This window comes from Pempheris klunzingeri, chromosome 7 (genome assembly GCF_042242105.1).
Source record: "Pempheris klunzingeri isolate RE-2024b chromosome 7, fPemKlu1.hap1, whole genome shotgun sequence".
NCBI classification, from domain to species: Eukaryota; Metazoa; Chordata; class Actinopteri; order Acropomatiformes; family Pempheridae; genus Pempheris; species Pempheris klunzingeri.
Genome location: NC_092018.1, coordinates 15,785,678 through 15,802,410, shown reverse-complemented (window position 1 = coordinate 15,802,410; position 16,733 = coordinate 15,785,678). Strand labels below are relative to the sequence as shown.

The window sequence follows — 16,733 nt, the reverse complement described above, 5'->3', positions numbered from 1 at the left end:
TTCTATGGTGTTTAAGAGAATATATTAATGTTCCCCTCATTTTTCTCTGTCAGTATGTAACATAGAGATACACTGCTTGGTTTCTCTAACCTATTGCTTGTCCTGTAGGTAGCCATCCTGGAACACATCACACAGTCTGGGGTTGTTTTCAAATGGTGTCCATTACTATCAATCACTATTACCAAATGAATCTTATCAAACCACACCCACATAGTCCTGATTAAGCAGATCATCTGACTTTCTGGGTGATAAAATAATAACTAATGATAACTTTTGTTGTTGCTTATTTACTGTTATGAAAAAATACACATAACAAAAAAAAAAAAGACTGTGATTGAGGGCTAAAACAGATACTACAGTATGCACTCCAATGACTCATGCCATCCTTATTTTTGCACCTGTCCTATCTCTTTCTCCCATGTATAATATCAGAACTGACACATAAAAAAAAACATATAAAAATAAATAACAGGAGAAAAATGCAAGGGATGAGAATAATTGCTGACAATAGCTTCGATAAAAATGGATCTCTATGTAGCCGTCTTAATGAGACCTAATTTCTGCCTAATGCGAAGAGAAGCACCATAAACTAGTGCAGGACCATCAGAAAACGACTCTAAGGGGGTGCTTTATTGCTGGTGTTTGTTTCACTGTGATTATACCTGGTCAATCCTCAATAATGTGCACGAATGCATCTAGCAGCTGCAGTGACAACCTTTTCTTTTTTCAACCAGAAAGTGTGTCAAAATGAAGCTATCATTTTGTTGTGGTCCCTTGTAACACCCATAAAGTAGAACACCTGACTGGAATGACCAACCTTGTTCCCCTATGGCCAGCACAGAGTCATGACATGGGTCCCATTCAGTCACCAGAGTGTCAGCTCACTTTTTTTTTTTTTGGCATAGAGCTCATGTTCAAATAGGAGCCATGACTGAACTGCTTTTTAAATCTGTAAACTGATCAAAACTACAATAATGCATTAAAATAAAAAAAAAACCATTAAATAATATAGTAGGAAAATAAATATCATTCCAACAAGGCTTTTTTAAATAGTCATTCTCAATCTTGACACTGGAAGCCAGTGTGTATGCCACGTTATTCACCTCAGAGAATGATGATCATCAGTCCAAGAAGATGGCTGCTCTCAGTCTCATCGGTGAACGTGCTAATCAGCTACTGCACATGCACTACTGCTTCACGCTCAGTTAAGAACATGGATGCAGATTCCTCTAAAAATGGTCCCACATGTACTGTAGAGCTCAACAGTCATATGTATTACAAGTGTCTGGATACAAGATATGTAAAATGGATTTTTTTTCTGATGGCTAGACTTGGCCATGACCTGGACAATCCTTGTGTGCAGGACGGTGGTGTGAAGCACACGACCATGGCTACTCCTGCCATCAGAAAAAAACCCCAGAAACAATTGTAAGTGCTATAGCTATACACTATTTTGGTATTTCATGAATAGCATTCAGGGCAGTTTGTAGTTTTTTGGTCAGTTTAAGGTAACCTCTCAAAGGTTATCATGAAACCTCTACAGACCTCACTCCGTATGAGCACTCTCTTAAAGAGGGCTATGGCTGTCTCAGATAACTTAGTATACAGTACATTGAACTGTTATATGTTAGTGTCAGAAAATAGATATGAAAGTCACTTCCACATCTCATGCTCACAATTTGACTGGTCTCATCGCTGAATTATTAGATACATCTACCAATAATTTCCCATTCCTATCAATGAACGAATAATAATCCAAGTGCTGATTTCTAGTCATGAACAAATGTCTGGTTTATGAGATTTTTGTCTTTTAAAGTACGAACTTGTGCTCTAGAGGCGTGAACCACTATGGCTGTTTTTTTGTTGTTTTTTTTCTTTCCTTTTTTTGCTTCTTGTCATCATAAGACGTCTAAGGATTAATCTCTGTTGGAGGAGGTGAAGAGGAGTGAGCAGGACCATGTTGCACAGATGCAACAGCCACATGTTCAACACTAATTGTGAGCAGACACGTTTGAAAACAGTCAATGGAAGGGGGGTTCTCTCAAGCCTAAAGTGTAGGATATACAATATAACAACAATCAAACTCTGATATCAATATCTCTATGGGCATTCCGGCATTCCCTAGAGGTGCATATTTCTGTAACTTCCAGTCTAGCGGAGGAATGTATTTTATCACCCCTAGGGAATAGAGGAGCTTTCATGATGTTTTGAGGAGTGAGTGGAGTTTCTGAATCTGAGTGGAAGTTAGGAGCTGTCACTGGCGGAGCGCTTTTTGCCAAAATGACTGGCAGAGTCTCTGTTTCGCAGATTAGGCTGGATCTTGTACATATGGGGACCCATGGACCAGCGCCAGCTCCCACGGCCCTCCACTCCAGTTGGGATGGCGGCAGCTGCAGCCACAGCAGTGGATGGGCAGGGCTTGCTCTGCAGCAGCTGAATAAGCATGGTCATCTCTGGGCCCAGCCGCGACACCATGCTGGTCCTAACACGGTCCACCGTGTCCTCATCACAGTCCATCAGGCTCTGTAGCAGCTTACCATAAAACCTAGGACAATAACACAAAGCATCACAGAATGTCTTTTTAAGAGCTCAAATCCTGAAAGGACAAAAATGTCGCACCCTGTAACAGTTCAAATCCTCATATGTATTTGCACTCGCGCTCTGTAGTCTTATGTCATGGAGTCACCATCCCTTCTCCAGTCACCACTAAGCTTGTGCTCCACCCTCCTACAGTAGCAGTTTTGTATCCACTCCCACACTTAAATCCTTACATGTATTACAACAACAATAGGAAAAGGAACATATAAACTTGATATTCCTGTTTCATTTTCTTTCATTGCATGAAAGAATGTAAGAAGCTGGTGGTAACCAAAATATGAAAATCAATGCAAATTTAGCCATCTGTTGTGCTGCAGAGAACAGGGTCAACGTGGTATGTGAAACATGCCAGTAATGTATATTTGTCATTTTTAGGATGATTCAAATTCTTCTTTATGGGAGAAGAAAACCTTAATCAACTCTGTGATAAAAGAGCTTGTGGAACATCCCAAACTTTACATACTGAAATGAAAATATATTTCTCAGAACACTTAATGAGCTGTGCACAGTGTCTACCAGATCATAACCTTAATCTGTAAGATGTACACAGCAGAGGAAGAGCTCACCTATTGGGGAAGTGACTTGGTAGCTGTGCCACTTCTCCAATAGCATCTGGATTCGATCGGGCAACAGTGCAGATATCCAGCTTGCTGTAACACTCCTCTTGGACTTCAGATATCATTCTTTGGAAGGTGGAGCAGCGGCGGATGGTGGGGAATGCCTTCGAGGTGATGCCATTGGCAATGCACTTAAGGCTCTCCTTCACAAATGCTTTACCCTGTAAAAAAAAAAAAAAAAGAGGTAGTGATTCACACACTCTTGCCCTGACAGTCACAGCCAAGTGTAACATTGTACACAGCTCATGTGCATGTAAAAACAGACAGAATGGCATACTATACGTAGTCTTTGTGAAATGAGTTAAAGTGTATACCTGAGTGTCAAATTTAGCAGCACTGTATAGGAAGGACTTGCAGATGTCATGCATGCCATCTGTGTCACAAGTTGAGTTTTCCAGGCAGGCGAAGGCTCCGCAGCCAACTTGGAGGGCACTGTTGAGACAGCGTGCCACATCTGCTGTGGGCACAAAGAATGGACCATCAGCAGGGAGCCAACAGTGGCTTCACTGGGAATCACTGCACACTCACTGAGCTCATTACACAAGGGTTGCCAGAGTTTCAGCTAAAAAATGGGGCGAACAAAAGAGGATTTTCATACTTTGGTGATTCACAAAAGACAAACAGTCACTCTGGGCAAATAGTGACTTGACTGGAGGTTGGACACCTTACAACTCAGAGAGTCTCAGACACTATTTGGCACAACTGCACTTTTCTCTTGGCAGGGACCTATATTCCACTGTTTGGTTCTTTTCAGCAGAGCTTGGATGAACGACACCAGAAATACCAAAGAGTTTCCTGAAAATTGTTGGCATGCCTGTCGACACACACAAACATACACTTGTACCTCTGGCGCACACGCACACACACACACGCGCACACACGCACACACACACACGCACACACACACACACAAACACACACTGCCACCAGCCTCTGTCTTCAATTTTTACACAAGCCATCATTGTCAAGCTGAATTTGAGGACTCTGCCTCCAAACCTTTACTTAACTTTAATACTCTTAACTATTAACTAATCACATGTCACAGGCCAGTTAAATATCCAGAATTGATCCTATGAAGATCGACATAATGAAATACACATTCAGGAAAAAGGCTGCCATATTCATTTCTGAAGCATCACATGACTGGAACAGTTATTAGGCTGATTAACCCACGAGTAACCCCATCCCCGTCTTTGTAAAACCTATGAAACAGCTACACTACAGCATCATTCAGTCCTTCAATCCATTTTCCAGAAACTGATCTTTCCCATAAGGAATAGCTCTAAGTCCGTGCAACTGACTTGAAATTTTACACCAAGACAGAGCTGTAAAACATAATCTGTAAATCAGTGTATCCAGATAGTTGGCGTCCCTTACTCTTGATCCAAGAATCCACTGCGATGGCAAGCAGCCTGACTCAAATCCTTTGTAATAACCATTAACAAATGTCACCGCGGAGCCTAAGCCTACTTGGCAGACTTAGAATCTGGGGCCCCATGTTGACCTGCACAGTCAGATAAAGTCTGCCTGCCATCAGGGACCAGAGATTGTTCTCAAAATGCAGAGAGTGAGCTGCAAATCTTATGATGATGAAGCAATTCCTGCAGAAGGGAATCAGCATCGCTGTTACCCACTGCCTTTTTGTAACTGGGCTGTACCTTTGTGTTAAAAAGGAAAAGTCAACATTTGAATGAAGCCATGCAGATTTATGCTTTGCAGAGTCATTTCTTGATGATTATGACAAGGGGATTTTGCAGAAGAAATGCCAACTAATAGGTTTGCATGTATTTATCCAAAAGGCACAGCCACAGTGGCAAACAGTGAAGGCATACTGAGAATAAATACAATGGTGTAGCCTACTTCTATCTCACTTGAGGGCTGGATAGGGAGGCTACACAGGAAGCTTTACGTTTTAAGCACTGAAAGCCCCCTTCAAGTCCACTATAATGCTGAATAGTGGGACGAATGCAGCAGCCAAAGCCATGAGAAAGACACTATCAGCATGACACAGCCTTCACTCTCAGGTGTCAGCACCAAGCTCCATGCTCATCTGTTGCCGGCAGGACACCGGCAAAAACCACAGCGTTAATCCCGCAGCCTTCTCCGTGAATCAACGCGCTCGTTTAGACAGAAAAGGCTGCATAGGCCAAAACAACATTTAAAACAAATTTTAAAAAGATGAGGAAAAAACCCTCCTTATAGTAAGCGAGCAAAGGGAAGGCTGCGCATGGTGGAAACGGTGTGTAAAGCAGCAAGCAGTGCACTCTGAGATATGCAGATGGGAGCAGCGTGTTACTTACAAGGGCTATTGGCAGAAAAGCGTGCTCTCCTGGGCGAATAGGACTCGTTCTGATCCAGTTCATATGCAGATGCGTTCAGCACCATCAGGAGAAAAAGTCCGGTCCTCAAAGGCATCGTCCTCTCAACACAGATAATACAACTAAATGTAAGGAGGCGCCTCCTGCTTTGTGTGTAATTCATAAGAATAACGCTCCAAAAGCTTCCGCGGCGCCGGAAAGAGAACAAATGTGGGCTATTACAAGTAAGATGCCAGCAATTTTCTTTACACTGGACTCCTCACTATCCTTTTGACTTGCATGACAGATGGAACCGATGTCAAGTGTGCATGGGTTTATATGGGAGCGCTGAACATTACGAGTTCTGCGTTTGGACCAATCAGAGCGCAGCATTCAAGACCGTGGTCCCGGTCTCTCCACTACTAATTGATAAAATCATTTAACACCGGCCAGCATGAGGAATTTGGGAATTATTTCTTACAATGAGCCCAGGAAACGAAATATAAGTATATTTTTATTACCCTGTACAGACTTTTTAAATCAGCTTTGCAATCTATATGTATAATATGTTGCAGCTATGCATTATTCCCACTGGTATAATTTCACTGTGTCGCTTTAGCCTCAGCCACTCTTCCCTTCATTACTGAGGGACATCATCTTTCACCACCCACTGTCTTACACACAGTATTACATATCAACAGCTAGACTCTAATTTATAGATGAAATGCATTTATGTATGAGTTTTCTTATTCTAAAACGAATTGACATAAAATAGGAGTTGTGCTTTTTTGTGAATGTCGTATAAAGTTGGTCCATAATGTAAAGGTCAGCATGAAACGTCGCTAACTTGTTTGAACTAGAACGAAACATTTGGGAGCAACAGTTTAGTCTTACACACACACACTTGGAGCTTTGTTAATACATATTACCTTTTATCTATAAATGGAATGGCATACATTTGTTACCTGCATTTTTTCATGTTTTATCTTTTTTAGTTTTCAAATATTTTGATGGTTTGGTGGGAGGGTGGAGGTCCAAAGGAAATATTAATGACACTGAGAAGGGTCTCGCTTTTATGATTCAGCCTTTCTCCCCACCACAAGTAGTTTTACTGAAGTCCCTAATGTCAAAAACTGCAAAACCCTTCCCCACACTATTAGACTGAAGTGTATTAGGCATTTTAGTCAAATGTGGTGCTCACCCTGCAAACGGATGTCTTTGTCCAAATATCAACCCAGAATATTCAAATTTTTTTTTATCACTCTGGCATTTTCCTGTACCAATGACACCATTGTTGCTTTAATTTAAGCGGGTCTGCGTAACATGGAGATAAACTACCTGTGCTGTTGACATACAGTGTAGGTTATGATTGCTGTTGACCTAATTCTCCATTCTCTTCTTTCCAAGTCAGTGAAATGTTGGCTCAGAGTTCGCTAACTTGCAGCTGCACGTGCCGGCATACAGAGGATGATGTGTGGGACTCTAAGCTATCATTAATCATGGAGGCCTCACGCCTCTTCACCCAGCGCAACGCTTGACTGTTACAGACAGAATCAGACACTAGGAAGCTGAGTTGTCCTGAAAATACGAGTGTAGAACATAAGAAAATGTTTAACAGTGATCTGAAAAATCGCTGTTTCACTTCGACACACTAAAGAAACTTCCAGGTTTCTAAAAATGATTCATGTCACGCTTGTCCTCTTGTCCTCTTGCCATCAGATATACAGCTCATTACAGGTGTCAGTGTGGGCCAGGCGTAGATCACCTCATTAGTTTTCTTACCAGCGAAAGATTTGTGCTATTCTCCTTGCATGTTATGTCAAATCACCTCTCCTTCCAAGCACAGGAGGCCTCTTTGTGTCTCTTCTCTGTGCTCTGGTTGTCTTTGGCAGTGATTGTGCTATAACCCTAATTTCTGCTGGAGCATTGTCAGTTGAGCATGATGTCAAGCTGTTGGCACCTTATCCCTTCTGGGGAATCCAAAATATGGGCCCCTGCCAGCTGCACCAATGATCTTTGTCAGGGACAGATAATATGAATGTAACAGCGTAATGAATGAGCTGTTATCTACTGTCACAATCAATCATTATCAACATACCAGTCCCTGACGGGCATACGTTCCATGTTAGACATGTTTTGGAATTCAGTTCAAAGTCAGCTTGAACACTGGTGAGTCTTTCAAAGGACACCAGAGGACTAAGTGATTTCATTTACTTAAATGCTGTAGGGTTTGTCCTTTGGTGGCACTATTTAGACAGCCGCAGTCTTTTCTCTCATGCCCATAGTTCCAAAGTTAAGTTTGACTGTCCAAAGCAAACTTTCACTTTTAACATCTCTTTCTGTTACAGTAGAGGAGTTTCCAGAGTGATGACTGGTTTCTCTCGCTGCAAACTAGGTGTGGAAAACAGTATGTCAAAGACCAGCCTGCTTGCTTATTGGTTATGTCAGCACTCCTAAAAAAAAACCTGAACAAACACCAGTCTGAACAATGTAAGATTTAAGTCAGATGTTGAGCTGATATTCATGCTTGCCGTGAATATCTCGCATTTATTGCTTCCCTATGCTTTTTCCCCTCCACTGTGCGGGGCTTCGGTGTGTCTCAGCTGAAACTGAAGACGTGAACTGAGAGTTTATTCATGAGTTTGGAAGTCGGTCTCGTCCTTGTTAGCACATCACTGCAGACTCTTCCTTTTTGGAGCGTAGCCACACCACAAACACATTTGAGAAGACCACTTGTGCGTCCTCTGGGGGGAAGGATAATGAATTCCTTTGTCAGGTAGAAGGAGGTGATTCGCCTTGTTTTCATAAATATAACAGACAATATTGGCAAGGTGCTGGAGATAGAGGGCAGAGTTCACTGAAAGGACAAATCTGTTACAGAGAATGGACATGCAGTGAAAACGAGAGTTTTGCATTCATTTACATTGAGGTGGATGAACTGATTCTCTGATTAGAGGTCACTTTGCATCTAAGTTGAATTGTGCCCTAAGATTATTGCTGTTTGCCTGACAGCAACTTCCTCTATAATTATGAGATAATGATTATTATATAATCTTGCTCATTGTGAGCAAGAGATTTGAAATTAGTCTAATAAATGGGAGGTTCATCTTTTATCAAGCACAAGCAAATTAATCACAAATATCGCTAATGTCGGTGCTAAAGCTTTTGAAGAAGTTTACATAATGAGTTATATAAAAGCACTGGCAAGATGTCACCTGAAGGACAGTGCTACTCTACCTGCGTCCACAAGAGGGACTTTTACATGACTTACACGAGCTATTTCTGTAAAGCAACACCTTCAAACACTGGTGTTTCTAGTGCACTGGAGGGATGGAGGGGAAATCTTAGGTTTTGTCAGATTTGAGAAGTGGAAAGGATGCAAGAGATCCTGCAGGATTATAATTACAACCACATTACCCGCATGCACAACCAGTCAATGGTGATGTGTTTGCCCCTACATTTAGAACTGTCTGTGTGCGTTTTGATGTGTGATGCTTGGCCAGGGGGTTAATGCGTTTTGTTTCTGGCTGCAGATGCTTGTGGTGTTCACATGAGAATAACACTCAACTTTTGAGGAAATATTTTGAACAGGAGGTGGACTGTGGGCAGCAGCTCTGCACAGTAATGACATAAAGAACCGGGATCAATTAGACACGGCACCCTGCAGTGCTGTCAGCCGCACGAAAATCGAGACCCCCCAATTGGTTAAAGAGAGACAACGACACTTTTATACCCCAAGAAAAGATTTGAAATAAATACAAACCCTTCTGTAAAGCTCTCAGGATACCAAGAAATTTGATTAATTACATAGAAATGTTAAAACTACCTCCATAAATCAAATGATCCTGTCCAGTGTAACTGAAACCACACTTATAATTGGTATTGTTAGAGGAAAGTCTATTGAATCACCAGAAGTGGAGCAACCAGACTGGTATTTGGTTTCTGTGGGCACACGTTTACCATTGTAAGTATTCACCACTCAGAAAGGCTGAAATTAGCAGACACCGCTGTGTAGTGGGCTCTCATTTTATTGTGGCCCTGTGGAATTCACAGTTCTTAGAAAAAGTGCAATTCAGACTGACAAAATACCCATTGTCACATCACCAGAATGGAGGGTGTAATGTTTGAGTTTATTTTCTTACATTCATTTCTTCCTCGGTAGTAGCTGAATGGATGGTGTTTTTCCTCAAACAGATGTCTGCATGACTTGAACATAACGCAAAAACTCAGGGGATCTGCATTCCTGAACGTGTATCCAATACGAGTAGCATAGCAGGGCTATACATCTGGAGGCTGGAATGAAAACACACTGCAGCTCTGCAGCATGAAACATTAGAACCAAAACATTTCATTAAAAACATTAACTGCTACAAATGTTTTCGCGTTTTGCAAGCACTGGTGTGAGTTACTTAAGCCCCTGCTAAGCAAAGGGAATAAGAATCAAGGAAATGAAGAAATGTAAAATGAACTTGTTTGAACAGCATGGATGGAAGATTGCAAAAGAGCACTTTATAGAATGTCTCTCTATATACATTATATGCAGTATTTTTCCTGTGACAATGTGAACTGCAGAGACAGTATGAAACACCTATTAACTAGATGTGTCAGTGACTGTTAGGACAATCGTGTCCTCTTGTGAAGTACAGGAACTAAGCACTTGTTAAGATTGGTGTGAAAACACATCATTCTTTACCACCACGTTTTACCTTTTAGTGAAACCAAACCACAAAGAAAAAAAAAAATCAGTGCTGAATTCATGCTGTCACCACCTCAACATACAGATTGGTTGGATAAAGATGAATAAAATCAAGTTAACACCACAATGCTTTCTCGTTTTTCCACTGTCGTCTACGCTGTCACAATACTGAGTGATGTATTTTTATCCAGATGCGTCAGTTTAAGTCAGCGTGTCGCATTTTGTGATTCTTATGAGACTCCTCAATTGAGTTTAATTGATTTTTTGGTTTTCAGTACCGGAGTTCATCCGTGGCTTTAGCATATCTGCTCCATCATCATGATTTGTAGTGTTTTGTTGTCACATATGAGCATCCCTGCTGCTGAAGTCTCCTTGAGATACTGAAAGCATCCACTGTTCTGTAGCACTTTTACCTCCCTGTAAGAAGGGTGAAATGACTAATGTCTCCTCAGGGAATTAAAAGGATGTTGCTCACCCAGATCAGGAGCCCAAAGACATTTTACAAGGACAAAAAAGTGTAGTTTTGGTACTGTGTGTGTCCGCTGTGTGTGTTTTGCTCCAGTTTGCTGTTGCAAGCAGCTAATTCTGATTGGAAACATTTCTAAATGGGAATGCTTTTGAAGTACAATGGTGGAAATAAATACTGTCTACTTGCGTGAGCCATGCTGTTGAAGATTTGAAATGCACGAATTTATCAGACCCACACTATTTCCCAAAGGCCAGAGCCATTCACAGAGAACTGTACAATATCATTCCCACAGCTTCATCGCTCTTTTGCATTCACCGTTTGAAACACCTGCCGTGTGGTTGGTGTTGGGCGGGTAATATCCTCTGGTAGTGCTTCAGCAGCAGCAGTGATTTCAATGCAATAAACAGAAAATTTACTTCGCACTTTGCTTGAACAACATCCACTGTAGATAAACGTAACTGACACTTTTAGATACTCCGTTTCATCACCAGAAAATCTGAGGCAAGTATCACAGAGCTGTACAGACAGCTGATGTGTCTGGCAGGAGATGTCTGGAATGTGCACTCCCAGAGATCCCTATGAAATATGAAAGGCACATTCATTGCTGATTTATTCTTTGTGTCAGACCTTTTTATATCAAATGTCATGCATACTCAGTTGAACATCGCATGATTGTGGAGCCGTCCAATGTGTAAATGCCACATTGTAAGTGTCTGCTGCAGCCAGATTTATCTGACTAAGAACAACAGTGGAGTATGATGTTCAAGAAACAGAGTTACATTGTGGATTCTTTTATTTTTATGCAGCTTAATGAAATATAGCTTTGTCGTGAAATTAAGTAACCAAGTCCACAAGTTTTACCTCTTTAAATAATCAGTGTAATCCCTCTTCCATCACACGAGCACGCACTTGCATTTGTGCATTAACTCTTTAAACAAGCATACACTCGAGCGCACACACTTTCACACACATACCAAGCAAAATCACAACGCCTGCACCTTAAGAGGAGTCCGTCTGTATGCTGCATGCAGTAGTACCTAGGCCATGGTCCCTTCACCCGGCCATCTGGTTTCAGTTCAGACCCATCTGGATCTGTCTCTAGCCCAGGCATCTCAGGAATACACTTCGGAGGGGTGCCCACATCCGTTCACACAGACAAGTGTTTTCAATTACTCCGTTTTAAAACCCAAGTGATTGAGCTTTTTTTTTTTTTTTTTTACAGCGGCAGTGGTGGTAAACACTACTTTAAAAGAGCTGCTTCAAAGGGAGATGGCTGACCAGTACACAAGACATCGACTGAGTTACACCTTGATGACTGACAGGAGCACATCACCACTCCACTCTGCAAGCCAAACGACTACCACAGCTCACAGACTCCGGGATCACAACACATACTTGTCTGCTGATTTCAGAGCTACCGCAAATATTCTCTCAGCCGACATGAAGCAACTAGATGAACCATGCAAAGAGCTCATCTCATATTGTAACTGACAGGATGATTCCACAAGCTCCCACAACAAAAAGCAGCGGCTTAGCTTTATGTGTAGCTGAGGTTTGTATCATGAAAAACAGAAGAGATTTTAGGTTTATAGCAATTCATCAAATTTATAAGGGCACATTAATTGGTATTGATGACTTTCAAATATATGTTGCATCAGTTACCAATTTCTTAATCAGAATTTATGGCAATTCCATATCCCAGTCTGCTGGGAGTTTTGCGTTGAAGCATTTTGCAAAAATTCTCTATTTTCTGATATTGTTTGACATTTTTGTTTTGATATGCAATGAAAGAGGAAAAGTGGACAGAATGGTAGCAAATAAATTAACATGCAGCAAAACCAAAGGTCAGTTTGCATGCATCTTAGCCAGCTGTATTTTCTATCACTGACAAAGAGCTCTCCATTTTCTGTGAGTGTGTGTGTGTGTGTGTGTGTGTGTGTGTGTGTGTGTGTGTGTGTGTGTGTGTGTGTGTGTGTGTATGCGTGTGTGTGTGTGTGTGCGTGTGTGCGTGCGTCACATCCATTAATCCATTCTGATGAATTCTGCTGTGTCAGAGTGACGCTTGTACCTGAATCTATTTTAAATTGTGACCAACAGCACATTTTAATGACTTCTATGACTAAACCAGAGGAGACCTTCCTCTGAACGCCGATGGGCATGTTCTCATACAGCTACAGTATTTCACATAGCTGTGTGATAAGGTCTATGGTGTAGCACTTATATATTGTCACAGGCGGTGGTAGTTAATCCAAAGGAAATACTGCCCCTTTTTTCAATTTGCATGCTAATAACATTTCAGATTTAATCTGATAGGAGCTGCACTGTGGTAGCACTCATATAAGTTCCCCATCAGGCATCCAGTCACCGTCGTACACATCTATCTTGAATTAGTCCTGCAACAGCTCCCAGCATCCTTTTCTTTGTCAAATGTTGTAAAGTCTCCTTCACACCCACAATAGCACTGCGTAAAAAATTTAGCCTCCTCATTAATTTCAATAAGATAACCGTGTTGTCATAGAGAGGGGCCTGCTGAAAAAAAAAGGGAGAAAAGAAAAACGCAGGGTAGTCAAGAGGAATAATGAAAGTTGATTCTGCCTCAACTTTCGTTTCTTTTGTTGGCTGGTCAAAAACAAACAAGTGACAACAGCTGTTTCAAAATAACTGGTTCCTTTTAAAATACGTCTACAGCCAGTGCTGACGGCACTGTGAGGTGCTTTGAGCTAAATGCTAACATCAGCATGTAAAGTTAATCGTGTTTGCCATTGGAGTTTAGTAATCTTACCATGCATAACATTTGTTACATGACCTACCACATTTAATGACATTTAATGAGTGCATCCAATGGCTGTTGAGACGTCTCACTCAAAACCACAATTTGATCCTCATGGTGGTGCTGCAACAAAAGTCAGATATGAACATCACAAAATGAGCAATTTTTCCAAAGTGTTGATGTGATGCTTTATCGCAGCAATCTTGTTATAATATATACAGTACAATTTTGTTACAATGGATGAGTCTAACTATGAACCGTCTGCGTACACATCAGCATTTCTGCTAGCTGTCTTTCTTCATTGGTTAAACTGATTTCCATTAAGAACCAGTAGTTTAGTGGGAAAAAAATAAGACAACGGGGAAACCTGGCTAACCATAGTCGTGTCATGAAGTAGGTTATGCAAAGAGTCTAGGATTTCTTCATCCATATGTGTCTACTGTGACATGCAAAAGGCAGAGTTAGGACTCACTAAGTCAATCAGGTTCAAAGTGGTGTCAAAGTTCTGCATACCTAGAATGTTTGACAAATGTACCACGTGTGCTGGAAAAAATCTTAATTTCCTAAATTTTTTTCTAGTATTTAAAGAAAATACATTGTCACCAAGTTGTGTGCGTGTGTGTACATGCTGCTGAAAAAGTAAATAAAGTCTTAAAAATCCCCACATACACCAACAAGCCATAATTCTCGCCATCACACTAATTCCCATGTTGTTAAATTTGTTTTATACACAGCTTTTATTCTAATGACCAGAACTGAACAGAGCGAGAAATCTGGAGGATCGTTGTGGTTTTAATTTATGACGTTGGAGTGTTTCTCAATGGTCTTGCGGTATTCATCACATCTATGCGTAATCGCTAATCAGGGTTATGTACATAGCACTCCATCAATAACCCTTCAACATGGCTCAGAGAATGTTGACTTGGTAATTGAATTTGAGCGTAGCTTATGATGGGAACTTAAGCCAGATGCCAGGATGTTTATGGCGTTGTTGCTCTGTGGGCAGCAGTATACACAATCTCTGTCTTTCGCTGCAGCCAAATTTTCCATGCCCAGTGCATCTTTATGGTGAAAAACATCTTGAGTAATGTATAGTAATGAACTTGGTGTTTGCAGTGATATGCATTGTGTAGGCTACATTAGTTACTGTGCCGTGTCACATTTTGGATAGAAAACATCATTGATTATTGTTCTTGCTCAAAAGTGTGATACTCTACAGACAAATTAAAGTTATTCAAATTAAAAAAAATCTGAATAGGAAGTGGAGAAAAATAATGAATGCAGATGGGGCACAAGGGTCACTGATTAGTGAACGACGCTTCAAATAAACAGCGCTCCCCTCCGCCATCATCAAAACAGCAAATGAGGGAATATCTTTTGGAAAGTAGTGTTCAGTGGAGTTACAGAGTGGTGCACAATCTGTGCCGAGGATGCACTTTCCCTTAATGTGAACCATATTGTGGTTGTCATGCGCAGATATTCTAGAAAGCAAGAGAAAACATTCTTATTGGACATAGAATAAAGTTGTCACTGAACGTATTACAAGGTTTTGTTAAATCTGGATGCACGTAGCTGATGTGCATGTAACTGCATGTTGGGCCGAGGGCATCAGCTGAGCATGACAGGATTGCAAAATGTGTGACTGTCTGCTTGTGTTTTCCGCTACATGTTTCTGATGCCTGCTGGAGACTGTTGATAGTGTAGACAAGGAAGCAGTAACCATCTCCTTTGCAGACAAACACATCCAATCTCTGCTGCAAACCATCTGCTCTCTGCGATCGCTGGCCTCTCTCTCACGGTGAAGGTAAACACATCAACAGCACAGGAGGAGTCTCTTACTCGGTAATGAGACAAGGCGAAAGAGATCTTACCTGGATGTAACTCCAGTTATAAGCAAGTGTAAAATATGTGAATGCCTATATAAGTGTATATCAACTCCAAATCAGTCTGATGTCTGATGTTATCAAGTGTATTTGATGACGATGAACATCTCAGAGATGGAGACTTTGCCCCCAAGAGTGCAACTACCATGATGACCACAAATTGAACTTGGACAGTACTTTAGTGAAATCACAGAAGGCACATGTAATTAGATGTAATTGACAAGTGAGAGGCTATTTACAAATAAGCCCAAATGAACTGGACACAGGATCCAAAGAACAAGCAGGTCCAATACTGCAGCCACCTCTGCGCCAAGTTGTTTGTCATTAACGGTCTCCTTTATCTGCTCTTTTTCATTGCTCTGTTTATGTATCTGAGTAGCTTGAGCTAAATGTATGGGGTTCACTTTCCCAATGCTCTTTTAAGATTGATTACATAACTTGTTTTGGATTAGGCAAAGAGCTTATGGGTGGAGAATTTGATAGTAACAATGCTGGTAATTACACAAGGACAATTATTCACTCAATGGCAGCATAAACTACTTTTATACACTGCGGCAGTGATCCAGGCCTGCGCAGCGCAGCCTTGACCTGCCTTTGCAAAGTTGAGCTTGAAGCGTCTCACCAAGCCACAGCCCACTAGTTTCATGGCAGACACCCTGACCACACTACCACCGCGATGGATAATGGAGAAAGCAATGGGATTTGTAGTCAAAGCGCTGTGCATCCTCACTGAAGTACAGCCTCCATGTCCTCCAGAGCCTCAGCAGCTTGGCCGATTTCTGTGAGTGAACGCAGATGGGAGAGATGCCCAGCAGTGGAAAATGGGGAATAAACTAGCTTAATGAAAGCATCATGGCACAGTGAAAAGCCAGTCTAAGTCATCAGTGAGAATGCCCTGGGGGTAGGAAGATGGGCTGGTGTGCGTGCTGGGGGCTGGAAGCTTGCCTAGATCTAGGAGCTCTGCTGGCCCTCTGTGGGCTCATGGCAGTGCACTCCCTCGACATACAGCCCCTCCTGGGAGCGGCCAAAAAGCTGATATGCCATGTTATAGGTTAGACCCAGAGGTACTCAGCACTATACCGGGAAGATTAGATGCTTCGTTAAGAATGGCAGCGGCCCAAGTTTGCCTTTTATGGACAGAGCTGCATCTGCATTCAATGTCCTTGACGGTGTCAGGAGGAGAAAAAGCTCTGAAGACTCATGTTTTAATTTTTGTTACAGAATAGACGCCACAGTTGTGCTTCTCTAGAGTTGCACAACTGATGTTCACCATCAGCTGTTCAGTAAAGATTTTCAGCTGACAGTAGCTGTTCAAGGCTGCATGCAATTGTTGCCTGATATTTATTCGCTTTTTATTCCAAGGTTAATGCCTCCAGGCATTTACAGCATTTTATGATTGAGTT

At 41.5% G+C, this 16,733-nt stretch overlaps 1 protein-coding gene across 1 annotated transcript; it reads right to left on the bottom strand.

Annotated features, from left to right (window-relative positions):
- Positions 1-2,244: 2,244 nt before the first annotated feature.
- stc1 (stanniocalcin 1) lies at positions 2,245-5,696 on the bottom strand. The gene is made up of 4 exons (XM_070833286.1): positions 5,516-5,696; positions 3,530-3,672; positions 3,165-3,376; positions 2,245-2,545 (listed from the first exon to the last, which is right to left on the bottom strand). Exons 1-4 carry the CDS (start codon positions 5,694-5,696, stop codon positions 2,245-2,247), a joined length of 837 nt encoding a protein of 278 aa, XP_070689387.1.
- Between the last annotated feature and the right edge of the window lie 11,037 nt (positions 5,697-16,733).